The 16,849-nt window shown below is 33.3% G+C and overlaps 2 protein-coding genes across 2 annotated transcripts; one reads left to right on the top strand and one right to left on the bottom strand.

Moving 5' to 3' along the window:
- Window positions 1-2,694: 2,694 nt before the first annotated feature.
- Window positions 2,695-5,603, top strand: LOC131653237 (hypersensitive-induced response protein 4-like). Its single transcript, XM_058923325.1, has 5 exons — window positions 2,695-3,066; window positions 3,281-3,401; window positions 3,850-3,941; window positions 4,510-4,606; window positions 5,045-5,603. Exons 1-5 carry the CDS (start codon window positions 2,872-2,874, stop codon window positions 5,419-5,421), a joined length of 882 nt encoding a protein of 293 aa, XP_058779308.1. The 5' UTR covers window positions 2,695-2,871; the 3' UTR covers window positions 5,422-5,603.
- Window positions 5,604-10,947: 5,344 nt separating this feature from the next.
- On the bottom strand, window positions 10,948-14,179 carry LOC131647639 (pentatricopeptide repeat-containing protein At5g66520-like). Its single transcript, XM_058917511.1, has 2 exons — window positions 13,391-14,179; window positions 10,948-13,202 (listed from the first exon to the last, which is right to left on the bottom strand). The coding sequence occupies exons 1-2, from the start codon at window positions 14,048-14,050 to the stop codon at window positions 12,018-12,020; spliced, it is 1,845 nt and encodes a 614-aa protein (XP_058773494.1). The 5' UTR covers window positions 14,051-14,179; the 3' UTR covers window positions 10,948-12,017.
- Window positions 14,180-16,849: the final 2,670 nt, after the last annotated feature.

Raw genomic sequence — 16,849 nt, 5'->3', positions numbered from 1 at the left:
TTGGCTGAGAGATCGTCGTTGAGATGATATAGTAGTTCTCTCTACTTTGGGTTAGAAATGACTTAGGGTGTGAGCGATGCTTGATGATTTTGACGAGTATTGTAGGTTGAGTGCAACTGGTCGATAGGTTTAAGTTTGTGATAAGTATATTATATGCATGCTTGATAAATTTCTTCTCTCTGAAAAATGAATTATTTTCGTGTTAATATTTACTTTTCTGTTTTTATGCTTTAAACAATTCAATCCAAACTCATAACTTTAGAAACTGTTCAACGACAGTTCAATGCACTAGTCCCTGTGGAGATGAAAAATTTCCTGGATAAATATTTCCAAATCTTTTGTTGCTTGCCGCTATATCGCTTCAACATATGCATGCCTGGCCTTCCATATCTTTGCTCGTGTAGAACTAGTAGTGGTAGGAATAATTCGCCTCTCACAAATGGAGGGGAAATGTTTATATATCCAACATTGCACAAGAATATATGCATATCAAGAAATGTCATAAATAAGACCGAAACTAATAAGAAAAAACAAATTTTTATACCTGAAATAGACTCATATATCTGACAAGTTGTCCAGTCTCAAAGATAAACGCCTTTCCAAGTGCAGAATATAGAACAGTCAGTGCACCACACTCACATGCTCAATCGACATGGTCAAGGTCACTAGACAACCACATGTATTTCTCATAAATATATACATGAGACTTATCTGCTAAGATCATAAATCCTACAAGATGTAGCATGTATAACCTAGCGGTTGCCTCATACATAGACTGCCTCACTAGCTTCATATACCATTCCCGAAGCCAAGGTAGGAGAAAGTGAGCACCCATGTTAGTCTGAAAATCATCTCTCACCTGCTCCTCAATAACTCATAACTCCAATATAGTAGTAATACATGCCACCTGCATGTTAATGAGAGAAGTAGTGAAGAAAGTACATGGCAGGGGATGATGGAATAAATACGAGACATCATCCAAGGTAATCGTCATCTCACCAAAAGGAAGATGTCTTCTTATACCATCTCTCAACAATGGTTGTCAATAGATTATCGTCGAGCATCGTCTGCGAATAATCTACCAATGGGGAGACTGCAATCCTCCACAATCTCCTTGACCTCCATAGGCATAAGGGCATCTAAGAACTTCTTCAGCTTCCCCCGTGTGTGGCACCTTCAGCGGCGGTTGGTCTTGTAACAAACAAAGTAAAGAGCATCAATTAATTTCAAAGTATCAATAGTAAATAAAAACAAGCTCAACATAACACACATATACCTCTCCCTGCCATAATCTGATTGTCGCATGAACCACATATTTAGTGTTCTTTAGAATAGGGATGTTGAGCGACGACTAGAGGTTGCTACTGGTCGGTCTCCTTGTAACTAGAGTCTAGAGTACCATTTTTTCGAGAATTCTTGGCGAACCTCTACTATTTCATCCGAGCAGAGGAGATACCAGTGCTTCAAGTGGAAATCCTATGATACCTATGGGAGGCACCCTAATACTTGTTTGGTGCCCAACGTTAACTATGAACTTGTGGTATATGGGTGCCATTGACTATGAGCTTGTAGTATATTCTAGGTGGACATGATGAGCACCCTGGTAGATATCAAAAGTATGGGCGACATTGGATCGGAAGATGGATCGCCAATTTCATATGTGACCTTCATGGAAATTACCTTCAAACACCAGAGCAATCCTAGATCTAGATCTTAGATCATTCCTTTAGCTACTTTATGGAGTTTATGAGAGAATCAGAGATCTGGATATCGGAGAATTGCAGTTCAGATAATGATCATTTGAATCGGTTGCGATCGATCTCTGTGTTCGCTTTTGAGTGCTTCTCGATTATGTGATCTGAGAAGGTTATGAACAATGGAGTTGGAAAGCGAATGGAATTCGTGGAAAGCGTATGAATCGAAGGTTGATTTGTTCTTGATTCAATTACCTAAGGATGTTATGAACTAGTAAATCGAAGATTAGATATGAAATTATGGAAATCGTAGGAATCAGAAGTGTGTTCCCATAAACCTCACCATTATTCTGCTCGGGAACCATAAATAGATGTAGTTGGAAAACTGATGATCTTACACGGTGGCTCTGATCTTTTTAAGATGACATGAGGTGAACCTGCATGATTAGCACTCCAACGATCAAATCAGTTCAAGATTTAAGATAAGTACAGTGAAAACTGTATATCAGAGATTGTATCTTGCTCTTAATGTGTGAACTGAATTTTACACCTTAGATCAATTAGAGTGGATTGAGTATTAGTCATTTAAGTCTTTGTCCTAGTCAGAACCGCATCTAATCCAAATATTATTGAATATTATTTAAACATTTGATTGAATAATGTAGATATTTTATATTATCCATACATCCACATTAAATTCAATAAATATCCCTCAAAGGAAAAAAAAAAGAAAAAGGTGATAACAGCTAATAGAACAGAAAAAGAAATAGATATTATTTTACTCTAATCCTCTCCATTAAATTTTAATTGAAATAATAAAATCCTAATTTAAAATTCATCCCACATGACTATTCTACTTGTTTATTAAATAGTGTAGGTAAGTACAATAACTAAGATAACAATGAGATAGGTATGCATAACTAACCTTTTTCTGTGTACAATTCTCTCTCGTGTAGGATACAAATCCACAAAAATCCTTCATACACACATCACTATCCTATGACTCACCCGAATTAAATTTTTATAAACTGTTATATTGATATTTTATAGAGCCAAAAACGATATTTTATAATTAACACCGTATATAGCAATAACAACAACAGCAAAGAAAAAAAAAAGCGGTGTTGTTTGTTTGGATTATTCTTATTTCTTATCGATCGATCGAAGAAAATTGAGAATGGGGAATACGTTCTGTTTATTCTGTGGCTGCGTCGAACAGTCTAGCGTCGGTGTTGTTGAACAGTGGGGTCGTTTTTCCCGATTGGCTCAACCTGGTTTCCAGTTCTTCAACCCTCTCGCCGGTGAATGTCTCGCCGGTATTCTCTCCACTCGTATCGCTTCTCTCGATGTCAAAATCGAAACCAAAACCAAGGTAAGTATCATTAATTTTCCGTTTCTTTCAATGTGTCTTTCTTTATAGGATCATAAACCTCTGCTACAAAGAAATTTAAGGATCGAACTTAGATTGATTTGATCTTAATTGAAACTCATTAGTTAGTTGACTTTGTTAATTTTGATTTATAATTGGCAATAGTTTGTGTAATGATGATGATGATGATAGTGAGAGGGTTGTTGTGTTTGTGCAGGATAATGTTTTTGTGCAGTTGTTGTGTTCGATTCAATACCGTGTGGTTAAGGAAAATGCTGATGATGCTTTTTATGAGTTGCAAAACCCTCAGGAACAGATCCAGGCTTATGTCTTTGATGGTTTGTGTTTTTCTCTTGTTTTTGTTTATGATTTTGGTTGTTTTTCTTAGTGGATATCAAGGTTTTAAATAAAGGCCATGTTTACGTTGCGGCCGTGTAAAGGCTTTCGCGATTTCGGTCGGTATATGTGTTGTGATGCTGATTGCGGTCGTTGTGATGTGAATTAACCACAATTTCTTTTTCATCATAAAAACGGTGAATAACGGTATCAGTACCTTCCGATACGCTTTTGTCACGATTGTTTTCGCTTCAATGGACTGTTTTTTAAAACCTGGGTGGCTATATATTTTTTTTAATGATGATTGTTGTTAGTGATTATTTTTGTTAGAAGAAAAAGTTGAGTTGATCATCAATGACATGTTCATCACTAAACGGCCTTATCACTGATGATTTTTGTAGTTTTAGTTTTTAATTCAGTGAAGTTTGTGTCTGTGGTTTGTTATTGCAGTGACTCGTGCTATTGTTCCGAAGATGAATTTGGATGAGTTGTTTGAGCAAAAAGGAGAGGTTGCCAAAGGTGTCATGGAAGAACTTGGAAAGGTGACCACTCTCATTGCTTTTATCAAATTATGTTAATTATAGTAGAAGGGAAATTAGTCCATAAACGTTGTCTTGTAAATTTTTTTTACTCAATCAATCAATCATAATTGTCAAACGTATGATTTGACTATTTCTGTAAGAATTAGCAAGTGAAAAGAACCTTAGACTTCATTCACAGAGTAAGTTAGAGATAAAATCCTGCGAACTGTCAGTATGTTATTTTGGTTTGGCAGTTTGGTACATGTTATCGCCGTCGCTGTTGTTTTTTCATTCTTAATTAATACTCAAACCTTAGATCTTGCTATAGAGAACCAAGTTCATTGCAACTTCAATAGTTAATGTTAAAGCATCTGTTTTGAAATACTAGATGATCAAGTAAGATTTCACTAAACTCATTCACTTCTTCAAGGTTCTACAAGTGTTAGCTATTACATACTTAGTTAAGTTAATATTAATTTAGTACTGTTTGTAGTTGTGTCGTATAACTTTTTCTGAGTTGTTGCTGCCATTTTCACGTTCATGCCATTACCTATCTTCTAATTTACTCCTCCTGAATTTCTTGTATCAGGTGATGGGAGAATATGGATATAGCATAGAACACATACTGATGGTTGATATTATACCCGATCCTTCCGTTCGGAGGGCGATGAATGAGATCAATGCAGGTAATAATACTTATTTGTTGTTTTTAGACTCTGTTTCTTCTCTTCCAGTAGGCATATCAAGCAGTAAAATGTATGTTTACAGAATACTCAGTCACAAAATGTAAGGATCGGGTTCTGAAATATGATTCTGTGTGTTCTGGAAATGAACAACAGTCTAAGAATACTTTCGTTAGAGTTGGTAACAAGAACATGGCGAAGAACGGATAGAAACTAACCCAACCTCTAGGAATTAGAAAGCCCAGTTTCTCCCAACCTAATCCAACAATTAAGAACCGAAATGCCATCAGTTTCGTACCATACGAATACTATGATACCATATCAGATCTTTTTCAATGTTAGAACTCTTTTTTTTTTTTCAATTCAGCATTTGTATATGTTTATTTCATCTTGACATCCCTGTGTGTAGCTTAACTAATATGTAATGATTTAACTTCACAGCTCAAAGGTTGTTACTTGCTAGTGAATTCAAAGGAGAAGCTGATAAAGTGGTTATAGTTAAAAAGGCGGAAGCAGAAGCTGAATCAAAGTATTTGGGCGGGGTTGGTGTGGCAAGACAACGTCAAGCTATCACGGATGGCTTAAGAGAGAACATCTTGGAATTCTCTACCAAGGTAGAAGGAACTTCAGCAAAGGAAGTGATGGATCTTATCATGATTACTCAGTACTTCGACACAATCAAAGAACTTGGTAATTCATCAAAGAATACCACAGTTTTTATACCTCATGGACCTGGCCATGTTAGGGATATCTCGAATCAAATACGCAATGGAATGATGGAAGCATCATGTGCTCAAGTAAATGATGATGTTGAGTAATATGTAATAGTAATTTATGGATATGTCATCTGTTTGTGTTGGATTTTATGGATTAACAGTTTTGAACAGTTTTAAGTTGTAAGTTTATATGTTTGAGTTGGTACTAATACAATTCATTTGTATTTTATAGGAACATATTTATTTCCCATTGTAATAAAAAGTATAGTTTTGTTTATATGGAACTTGATATGTAAGCAAGTGGACAAGCCCAAGTAATAAAAAGATGATATGTTGTAATCTTCTGTTGTTTTATAAGTGAATGATGGCAAACCCAAGTTATATGTAGTTTTCAAACTTTCTGTAAATATGAGTGTTCTGAACCCGGCCACATGTCCAAAAAGGAGAGGTTCAATGATCAGTTCAAATTCACTCCACCAAAACATAGAAGGGAAAATGTAGCCCTGCTCTAGAGCTATACACTCGTTCCACGCCATGAGATGCTACATATCGTTAGATGTTATCGGATTGTCTTCCGCATTCTACGCTGAAATGGTAGAGAACGTCCATAACCGCCCTTCATTTATAACGCAACTCACGTGAAACCTGAGGTATTCTCTAAACGATAATTCATTACTTCTCATTCTCTTGCTAAATTGGGAGTTTAAGTGTTAATCTTGCAGATCCATCTCTCGCCATTGCGTCAGAGATCCGCTTCACCGCATCAAGAGTCTACTCTTTTATTTCATCAAATATTTCTGGTTCCCTAATGAAACAATTAAAACAATTAGGGAAAAAATACATAAGAATTTAGTTTTATTGTTTAGTATGAATTGAAGTTTCTTCAAAGGTTTTAGTGATTATTTAAATTCTTGGCAATGTTGAATTCAATATAGTGTAAATTTCAGGTTAACGGGTCAGATGTAACAGCAACTATGCAGTTGAACATTTCTAACTGGCCACAATAGGATGTCTAAACGTACTGACTCCGTTGGTGCAAATGGTTGTTGAATTGACAATCTCACCATGAATCATAATATCATAGTACTAACATTTAAAAGTGTGATTAATCATGTTCAATGAAAAGATAATGAGTTATTAACCATCACCTAATATAATTTACTATAGGTGTCTAAATTTTTTGTTAAAATAACACGGCACGAGACTTTTTCCTTTATTTTCGTATGTCTTCAAGTGTTACGATGTCACTATTGTCTATTATGCAATCAAAATTTGATAGTTTTAGAATGAAAATAATAAATATGATAATAGGTGTTTCAGTTAGATTCATTATCCTTTACTTAATAATCCCTCTTGGCTAGGGAAGTAGGTTGCTGACTGACTTATTGTTATGTTGATTACTACGTTTCTAGCTAGCATAAACATCAGTTGTTTTGTTGCTTTCTGTTAGGTTTGTAAAGGCTAACAGAATGTTGAGAGATATGTCGAATGAAGAAATTTTGTGCAATACGCAATTTCCGCTTTGATGGTCATTATGACCATTAGAGAATGCTCTAATGGAGATTTTTTTAGAGGTCCAAGGAGTATTGGAGCTTTGTGGAGGTTGGATATGCAGAGATGATTTTGAAGACTATTCTTTAGTAGAATACCTCAAAGCAAGATTTGAGACTCTATTAATAAAAAAAGAGAATGCACGAGTGAAGCGGTAAGTTCTTCAAGCTCTTCGAAAGGAGTTTGAAACATTGGAGATAAAATTAGGCGAAGAAGATTGTTATTATTTTTAAAGGGTAATGTCGCTGGCTGACAAAATGAGGGCGCATGGCGAGAAAATGATGGATGCACGGTTTTAAATTACGGTCCGCAATCGTAATTGTAGTCGTAATATTGCTAATGCGGTAGTCACCACGACTGCATTAAACCGCAGTTGCAATGTGATTAAAAACCACACGTCATTCAACATTAAAAACCGCATCAGACAACTTCAACATTAAAAACCGCATCAGACAACTTCGCCACGTTTCTTCAAGTATTTCTTGTTAAAACTCAAAATTTATAATCCAAAACTCTATTTACTTCCGAAAAATCTTAGAATCAAGTGTTTTGCAATCAAGTGCTTTTCAATAGTGTATTTCAATAGTGTATTTCAAACTCTTTTCAATCAAAACTAGTAACAAACCCGTGCATACGCACGGGTTCTGTTCGGTTACGCGAATTTGGATACATCATTGATTTTAAAAAAAAATGTTAAAAAAAAATTAGATTAATAATTGATTATTTCATATATAAAAATATTTAGATCAATAATATATGTTTTCCTGTATACCATTTTTGGATTAAAAATATTTAATCATAAATACCATTTCTCGTATATAAAAATATTTAAATCAATAATAGATTTTTTTCCCGTACAGAATTCATTTTTGTTTAGGTATCATTCACAAAAATATTTGGATCAATAGTAAATTTCGTATATAAGATTATTTAGATCAATAATAAATTTTTTCCCGTATACCATTTTTAAAAAAAAAAAATATTTAGATCAATAATATATTTTTCGTATATTAAAATATTTAGATCAATAATATATTTTTTCCCGTATACCATTTTTTATCAAAAATATTTGATCATAAATACAATTTCTCGTATATAAAGATATTTAGGTCAATAATAGATTTTTTCCCGTATACAGACTTCATTTTTGTTTAGGTATCATTCACAAAAATAAGGGTATTTTGGACTTTTCCACAACCATTAATTTTCTTATATTATAGATTGATAGATTTTTTTTGGAAGAAAGAAGTGAGAAAGTGATGAAAGAGAAAAAAATAGAGAATAGAGAGAGATTTGATAAGTTTTATAAAATATGAAATTCGTATTATTTTAATAATAAAATTAAGAACTTTATGGTACAAAGACCAAAAAACCACAATTTTAATGTGGTGGCAAAAAATCAAATAAGGATATTTTGGACTTTTCCAAAACCATTAATTTTCTTATATTATAGATTGATAGATTTTTTTGGAAGAAAGAAGTGAGAAAGTGATGAAAGAGAAAAAAATAGAGAATAGAGAGAAATTTGATAAATTTGATCGAATGTAAGAGTTTTATTATTTTAATAATAAAATTAATAACTTTATGGTACAAAGACAAAAAACCACAATTTTAATGTGGTGGCAAAAAATCAAATAAGGATATTTTAGACTTTTCCACAACCATTAATTTTCTTATACTATAGAATGATAGAATTTTTTTGGAATAAAGAAGTGAAAAAGTGATGAAAGAGAAAAAAAATACAGTATAGAGAGATATTTAATAAGTTTGATAATATATAAGAGTTATATTATTTTAATAATAAAATTAAGAACTTTATGGTACAAAGATCAAAAAATCAAAATTTTAATGTGGTGGCAAATAATCAAATAAGGGTATTTTGGACTTTTCCACAACCATTAATTTTCTTATATTATAGATTGATAGATTTTTTTTGGAAGAAAGAAGTGAGAAAGTGATGAAAGAGAAAAAAAATAGAGAATAGAGAGAGATTTGATAAGTTTGATAAAATATAAGAGTTGTATTATTTTAATAATAAAATTAAAAACTTTATGGTACAAAGACCAAAAAACCACAATTTTAATGTGGTGGCAAAAAATCAAATAAGGGTATTTTAGACTTTTCCACAACCATTAACTTTGTTATATTATAGATTGTAAATTTTTGTTGGAAGAAAGAAGTGAGAAAGTGATGAAAGAGAAAAAAAATAGAGAATAGAGAGAGATTTGATAAGTTTGATAAAATATAAGAGTTGTATTATTTTAATAATAAAATTAAGAACTTTATGGTACAAAGACCAAAAAACCACAATTTTAATGTGGTGGCAAAAAATCAAATAAGGGTATTTTAGACTTTTCCACAACCATTAATTTTCTTATATTATAGATTAGAGATTGATAGTTTTTTTTTTTGAAGAAAGAAGTGAGAAATTGATGAAGGAGAAAAAAATAGAGAATAGAAAGAGATTTCATAAGTTTGATAAAATATAAGAGTTGTATTATTTTAATAATAAAATTAAGAACTTTATGGTACAAAGACCAAAAAACCACAATTTTAATGTGGTGGCAAAAAATCAAATAAGGGTATTTTAGACTTTTCCACAACCATTAATTTTCTTATATTATAGATTGAAAGATTTTTTTTTTTTGGAAAAAAGAAGTGAGAAAGTGATGAAAGAGAAAAAAATAGAGAATAGAGAAAGATTTGATCAGTTTAATAAAATATAAGAGTTGTATTATTTTAATAATAAAAATAAGAACTTTATGGTACAAAGACCAAAAAACCACAATTTTAATGTGGTGGCAAAAAATCAAATAAGGGTATTTTGGACTTTTTCACAACTATTAATTTTCTTATATTATTGATTGATAGATTTTTTTTGGAAGAAAGAAGTGGGAAAGTGATGAAAGAGAAAAAAAATAGAGAATAGAGAGAGATTTGATAAGTTTGATAAAATATAAGAGTTGTATTATTTTAATAATAAAATTAAGAACTTTATGGTACAAAGACCAAAAAACCACAATTTTAATGTGATGGCAAAAAATCAAATAAGGGTATTTTGGACTTTTCCACAACCATTAATTTTCTTATATTATAGATTCACGCTGCAATGCACATCACGTTGACTGCAATGACCACAATTATAACACTCACAATCGCAACCGCATCCGCGATCGCAACCAAAATTTAAATGGTGCATGGATTTCTGCAAGCCTCCACAACAGTATATGCATGCATGGTAGGGAATCAACACGAGACCTATTTCAAAGAAGAGCAATTGGAGGGAAACACATAAGCTCTAATTGATCCATGTAGAATTGTGTGGCGCTATCACTCCCATATCAAACAACAACAAAAGGTACTCTATATGTTTCATTGATGACTTTACTAAAAAAATATGGATATACTTTTTGGTTGAGAAGTTGGATGCATTCATCTCTTTTAAATACACCTAGAGTCTTGTAGAGAAAAAAACGAAGTTACATTAAATGTTTACATATTGATCGAGGAGGGGAGTTCACCTCACAAGAATTTAACCAAGGTCTGAAAATAAATTGGATCATGAGACAAGTGAAGGCTGCATACATCCACAATGGAACGGAGTGACTCCAGAGAAGGCTAGGAGTGGAATCAAACATTCAATCAAGTATTTTCGAGTTTTTGGGTGTGTCACACTACACGTACTAGATGCCAAGAGGAAGAAGTTGGAAGACGAGAAGTTTAGTTAATTAATGTTGAAGGTCAATGAGAAATTAGACAAGTGTTGGGATTGATGTAAGAGTTACAAAGAGTTATTTGTTGTTGTTGAGTTAGAAAGAGGTGACAATAAACTCTTCCATGCAACGCTCTTGTTGAAGAGAAGGGAGTTTCTCGAACACATTCCCATCACTTACACCTCACACCTCCATATCGTTCTTGCAAGGCAGATTTCGACCCTTCCAAAGTGAGAGTATCCTCCTCAATAAAAGATTTGAGAAAAAAAACGAATCATGGATCTATCCTTACAAAGTTGAGCCAAATCGACCTTGATGTCGGGGCAGGTGTCTTGGACATGAAAATACACTTCAGCTCGAGCAATCCACCCGTCCGGATCCTCACCGGAAAATATTGGCATCTCCATTTTTCTCACAAATAAGCAGAACACATCGACTTATTTATAAAGAAGATATTATTCATACAATCTTTATTGTATAATACTAATAAAATATTCATATGATTAAAGAGATTTTATTGAATCATATCTCTTTTAAGAACATATTATTCATAAAATCTTCATTACAAATTTAATATAAAATAAAATATTACTTCATACTAATTACTAAAACACTTCACTAAACTCAGCCACTGTTAGTCTTCTTAGTCTTCCTTTCATAAACCCTCCATATTTTAGATTTGTCTATAATACCCTTATCGGTAGTTGCATTCCCATCATATGACAACTGTTTAACTCCTACACCAAAGGTACTCACTAAAAGGATTATCAAATGTGGCAAGAAGGCTTCTGCAGTATTAGATTATAAAGTTTGTTACAATCAAAACTTATGGAAGTAAGCGCAAAAAACACACAAGCTTTGTTAAAAACAGAGATCTCTGAGTCAAGAAGAACTAGCATATGTTTAGTACATGTTATAGAATTAACATTCTCATATTAATCGCACAAAACAAAAGTTTTGGATTTTTTATTATTCTTTTACAGAATACATTTCTTTCAACCTCATCAGTTCCTAGATCTCAAGATCATACCTGAGGCATTAATATGATTTGGAAGCAGAAGTGTAACCAGTAAGGGCCAAGTGTGTTTGCCAACAAGGACCAAACTGTTGGAAAAACACAAAACAAAACAGAAACTACATTTTCAATTTACAGGTATACAGCAACACATGCTCCACAAACTCACTTTGATGCATAGAGAAAACAATTTTTTTTTCCTTTGGAAAGCATATTGTTTAATCCTTACCTTGCAAAAATAGAAGAATTTTAACCTTCTTTAGAGCTTTTCAAATCAACCGAACTTTCAAGATACTGGCTCCTCCTCAGACACTATGCAGGAACGTACAAAACAATTGAAACTGCCTCACAAATGTCACTGCATGGAGAGTGTCGCAATTTAACCAATAGGGATTAGGGTTGAATAATATTTCCCTCATCTACCAGTAGTCTTTGCAAGAACAAACTCCATCTTTGAAGTGGTGATACCTCATCCTATCTCGAACTATAATTACTCGATCATAAACCATGGATATGAATTTTGTTGCTTGATGACAATCCGCACAAACTCTTAAATTCTTCACAATGCGAATTGGAGTTCCAGGTTCCGTGTTCATCAGTCCAAAAGCAATCGCCAACTTCTCACTGTGTACAGAAAGAGCAGTCTCTTTGTCTTCCTCATCATCAATATCATGCAAAACTTCCGCTAACTCGGGAACATACCCAGCAATCTTCAACTTGCTTATCATCTCGTCCAAAAATAAATAAATCTCCCTACTTTGCGGATGTGATCGATCTCCAACAAGGAATTGATGGAATAATCCTTTCAATTCAATTGAGCTGCAACCGGGGACCTTTCTCCTGTCACTACTGTCTCTCAATGTTCTTGCTTCATTGAATCTCCCAGATGTAGAATATATATTACCCAACAGAACATGACACCCTATATGGTCCGGATCAATTTCTTTAATTATCCTACCTATTCTATATCCGCGATCCATATCTTTATAGATTCTACAAGCATTCAACAATGCTCCCCAAATCGCAACATCCGGAGCCATTGGCATGCTCAAAATCATGTTTTCAGCCTCCATCAAGAGCCCGGAACGACTTAGTAAATCTACCATACACCCATAATGCTCTAATTCAGGGCTAATTCCATAATCACTTGTCATCAATTCAAAATATAATTTTCCCTCTTTAACCATATACCCATGGCTACAAGCATTTAATAAGGCAATGAATGTTACTTTGTTAGGAGAAACTTTTTCAACCTTCATTTGTTCAAAGAGATTTATAGCTTCTTCAGGTTTTCCATGCATTGCTAACCCGCCAATCATGGCATTCCATGGCCAAACCTTTCGCTTCACTTTGTGTTCATAGAAAACACTTGATGCGGATTCTATCTCTCCACACTTTGCATACATGTCAATTAGGCTAGCAAGAAGCCTATCATTCATCCTAATCTTGTCCCTCCGAATGTAAACATGGATCCACTTTCCTTGATCCAACGCAACAAGATTTGAACAGGCTGCAAGAGCGCTTACCATGGTATATTCATTTGGTTTGACCCCAGCTTGCAACATCTTGTGGAAGAAATCCAAAGCCTCCATGAAACAGCCAGCCTAGAAAGAGAATGAAGTAAACTTTAGACAGAGTACATAGACAATCTAAGACCGATGTGCTAATATTGAGAACAAATCCTAAGAGATAAACCAAGATATTCTGAGATATTATTTTCTATTCTAGTACTTACAACTGTAAGAATGATAGTATCATCATTTATTCATTAAGCAATCTAAATGTGTAATACCTGAACATAACCAGCTATTATAGTACTCCATGACACAACATCTCTTTCATGCATTTCATCAAACAATTCCTTAGCTAGAACCATGTCCCCTGACCCAACATAAGCAGCAATCATAGTGTTCCAACTAAACAAGTCTTTATCCACAGCCGAATTGAAAACCTTCCTTCCATCCTCAACAAGTCCCATCTTTCCATACATACCAATCAACGCATTTACAACAAACACATTGTTATCCAAACCACTTTTCACAGCATGTGAAAAAACCTGCTCCCCCTCCCTCACACACAACCCATTTCCACATGCACCAAAAGCAAACACAAAGCTATACCGATTCAGAGAAAGACCCGAATCCCGGATTAACATGCGGAACACCGCAAGTGAATTAAAGCAAGAATGGGGTGACAGAGAATTCTCTTTGATCATGGTGTTGTAAATGAATAAGTCTGGTTGAGGAATTTGATCGAACAGTTTGTGGGCGTAAAAAAGTGAAGATAAAGCAACATGCTTGAGGAATTTGTTGGCTATAACAAGGTGTGAGATTTGAGCTGTGGTGATTAAGTGTGCATGGGTTTGCTTAATTTGTTGCATGGATTTGCATGAATCAATCAAAGAGCTAAGTTTAAAATGGTGAACAAAATGAAAAGGCTTGGTGATAATCATAGGGGCTTGTGTTTGATACAACCAATACACTGAATTCAAACTTTAGAGAATTTATAAATATTTTTATTTTATGTAAAAAATATATATTTAATAACTTACTCTTAATTTTATTGGATATTTAGTCTTACTACTAAGAAATTGATATAAGAATATTTTTGGAATAGTCACATTAAATGAACATAGAATAATAAACTTTTTATTATATTAGTATATGGACATATGTGTCAAGCTTTTGTTGGAAATCAATCCGTGTATAAAAAACATTGACAAATTTTAATCAAATTAATATTAAAAAATAAATAATAACTAGAAAAAAAACAAAAGGTATTTAATAAATCACAAAATAAATATGATTGAATGTATTATTGAAGTATGCAAATGTCAAGGTAACAAAGGGGATAAAGAGCATATCTTTGGATTAACAAAAGACAGAAGTAATTTTAACAGAATTTAGTTTATTTGTAAGTTCAAAACTTCATAACCATGATCATCAACCAATTTCATATCAACACAAAAAACTGTCAAGCAGAGTTGTTAATCCTGGATAATGGAGCGGAGCGGCCGACCTTTGGGAATGGGAATATAGGGAATAGCGGGATAAATATTTGAATAATTATATAAAAATTATATATATATATATATATATATATATATATATATATATATATATATATATATATATATATATATATATATATATATATATATATATATATATATATATATAAAAGTAATGTTTATATAAAAATATAAGAAGTTATACATATAAAAAATTATTATTATTACTATTATTGTTATTATTTAATTTTTTTCAAAAAAAATCATATTATTATTATATTTTTGACAGATGTACTCGATGTACTCTTATGGTTGGTAGCTATATGATATACAGCTGTATCACATTTCATTGATACATTTCATTGGCTTTTGAAAAGTCACTTTTGACTTTTCAACCCTATTTTATCTCAATTGTTTATTATCTACACCGTTTCATCTCCTTCTTCTCTTTTGAAACCAGTCGGTTCTCTCTCCTTCACGACGATTTTGTGCACATCTCTCTCTCTTCCCCATCTGGATCTTCATGACTTCTTCTTTTTCTTTGATTTTGCCTAGAAAATGTAAAAAAAAAAAAAGAGAGAGAGAGAGAACCGAAGCCGCTCCGCCCGGGAAAATCCTGCGAACCGCGACCCGGGAAGGCAGCTGAAGCGGCCGTTTTTTCATCTTCGCCACCGCACCCTGTATAGCGCGCGGGGGGTGACGCACCGCTACGGTGCGCTGGGATAGCGGCTGGAGCGGCCGCTATTGATAACTCTGGTGTCAAGTCAAATAATGGACATAAATTCGTGTTATACTAGCTTTATGCTTCTAAGAGCATAACACATCAAAAATCTTGTGTTAAAAACGCCCAACAAATTGAGAGGGTAGAAAGAAAACATCAGCACCTCTTAAATGTTGGCAGAGCAATCTTGTATAAATCTAAATTTCCTAAGCCATATTGGTCTTTTGCCCTTCAAATTTCCACATTCATCATCAATAGGGTTCCAACTCCTATCCTCATCTTCCCGATCCTGGCTCTTTTAAAGTTTTTGGTTCTGTATGCTATGCCTCAACCATTCAAGCCCATGGAACAAAACTAGATCCTAAAGCAAGAAAATACATCTTTCTAGGATACAAACGTGGTATGAAAGATTATGTTCTACTAGATTTTCATTCTACTAAAGTATTTGTGTCTTGAAATGTCATTTTTCATGAACACGTTCTCATTTACAAATCCACAACTAAGTCTTCATCTACTTCATGGGATTATTTTCCATCCACAATTGATAATCGTACTAACATAGATCAACTTGATCATGTACACAACACACCTACCTCAACTCACATATCACCAACTGACTTTGTAAGAATTAAAAAAATAAAGTTTCTAAAAGGATATTCTAGAATTTTGTTGAAAAGAGTGACTAGAAAAACAAGTTGGATATTAAAACTTTTCTTAACCACTAAGTAATATATAGCATGAGGTGTAAATCTTCATCATTAAGAAAAGCATGTTATTGGCAACTTTATTAACCGCCCATAGTTTTACTGTGTTAATTTTATTTTACTTTTAAGTCCCATTTGATATCAAATTAGTATCAGAGCAGGTTAGGTCCTGCTAGTATGAGTGTAAGAAAAAAATATTTTTGAGTGTGAGGAACAAAAGAGTTCTCATTGTGTCAAAAATTATTATGATTATTTTTTTAGAGATATGGCAAATTATAATTTTGTCTAGTCCAGTCCAAAATTAACCGCAAAGTTAGATTTTAGTTACTGGGAACTGTTGATGACAACATATCTAAAAGCTCACAATGTTTGGAGCTTTGTGGATCCCGGTTTACAACAAGGAGCTGATGAAGTTGCTCGTAGAAGGGACTAATTGACACTTTCATAAATTCATCAAGGAATTGATTACTTAATATTTGAAAAAATAGCAAATGCCTAGACTGCTAAAAAAGTATGGAACATATTGAAGTTATCACATAAAGGAGTAGAGAAGGCTCAAAAGTCCAAATTACAATCGCTGCGTAGAGAATATGAAAGGTACGAAATGTCTAATAATTCTGAAACGGTAGAACAATATTTTTCTCATGTTATAAATCTTGTCAACAAGATGAGAGTATATGGAGAAGATATTACGGATAGAAAAGTGGTAGAAAAAATCTACGTACGGTTCGAATGAAGTTTGATCATGTGGTGACTACAATAATTGAGTCCCACGACACAGATACTTTGTCTGTAGCTGAGTTACAGGGAAGCATT

This window comes from Vicia villosa, linkage group LG2 (assembly GCF_029867415.1).
Source record: "Vicia villosa cultivar HV-30 ecotype Madison, WI linkage group LG2, Vvil1.0, whole genome shotgun sequence".
Classification (NCBI taxonomy): domain Eukaryota; kingdom Viridiplantae; phylum Streptophyta; class Magnoliopsida; order Fabales; family Fabaceae; genus Vicia; species Vicia villosa.
The sequence above is the reverse complement of the archived record's forward strand: the minus strand, read 5'-3'. Positions and strand labels throughout refer to the sequence as shown.

Bases quoted from the DNA above. Each gene is read 5' to 3' on its own strand.
- LOC131653237 (XM_058923325.1), top strand. From the start codon at position 2,872: ATGGGGAATACGTTCTGTTTATTCTGTGGCTGCGTCGAACAGTCTAGC. The intron at 3,942-4,509 runs GTGACCACTCTC...TTCTTGTATCAG, and splicing joins TCATGGAAGAACTTGGAAAG to GTGATGGGAGAATATGGATA. The intron at 4,607-5,044 runs GTAATAATACTT...TTAACTTCACAG, and splicing joins GATGAATGAGATCAATGCAG to CTCAAAGGTTGTTACTTGCT.
- LOC131647639 (XM_058917511.1), bottom strand. From the start codon at position 14,050: ATGATTATCACCAAGCCTTTTCATTTTGTTCACCATTTTAAACTTAGC. The intron at 13,203-13,390 runs GTATTACACATT...TTCTCTTTCTAG, and splicing joins TAATAGCTGGTTATGTTCAG to GCTGGCTGTTTCATGGAGGC.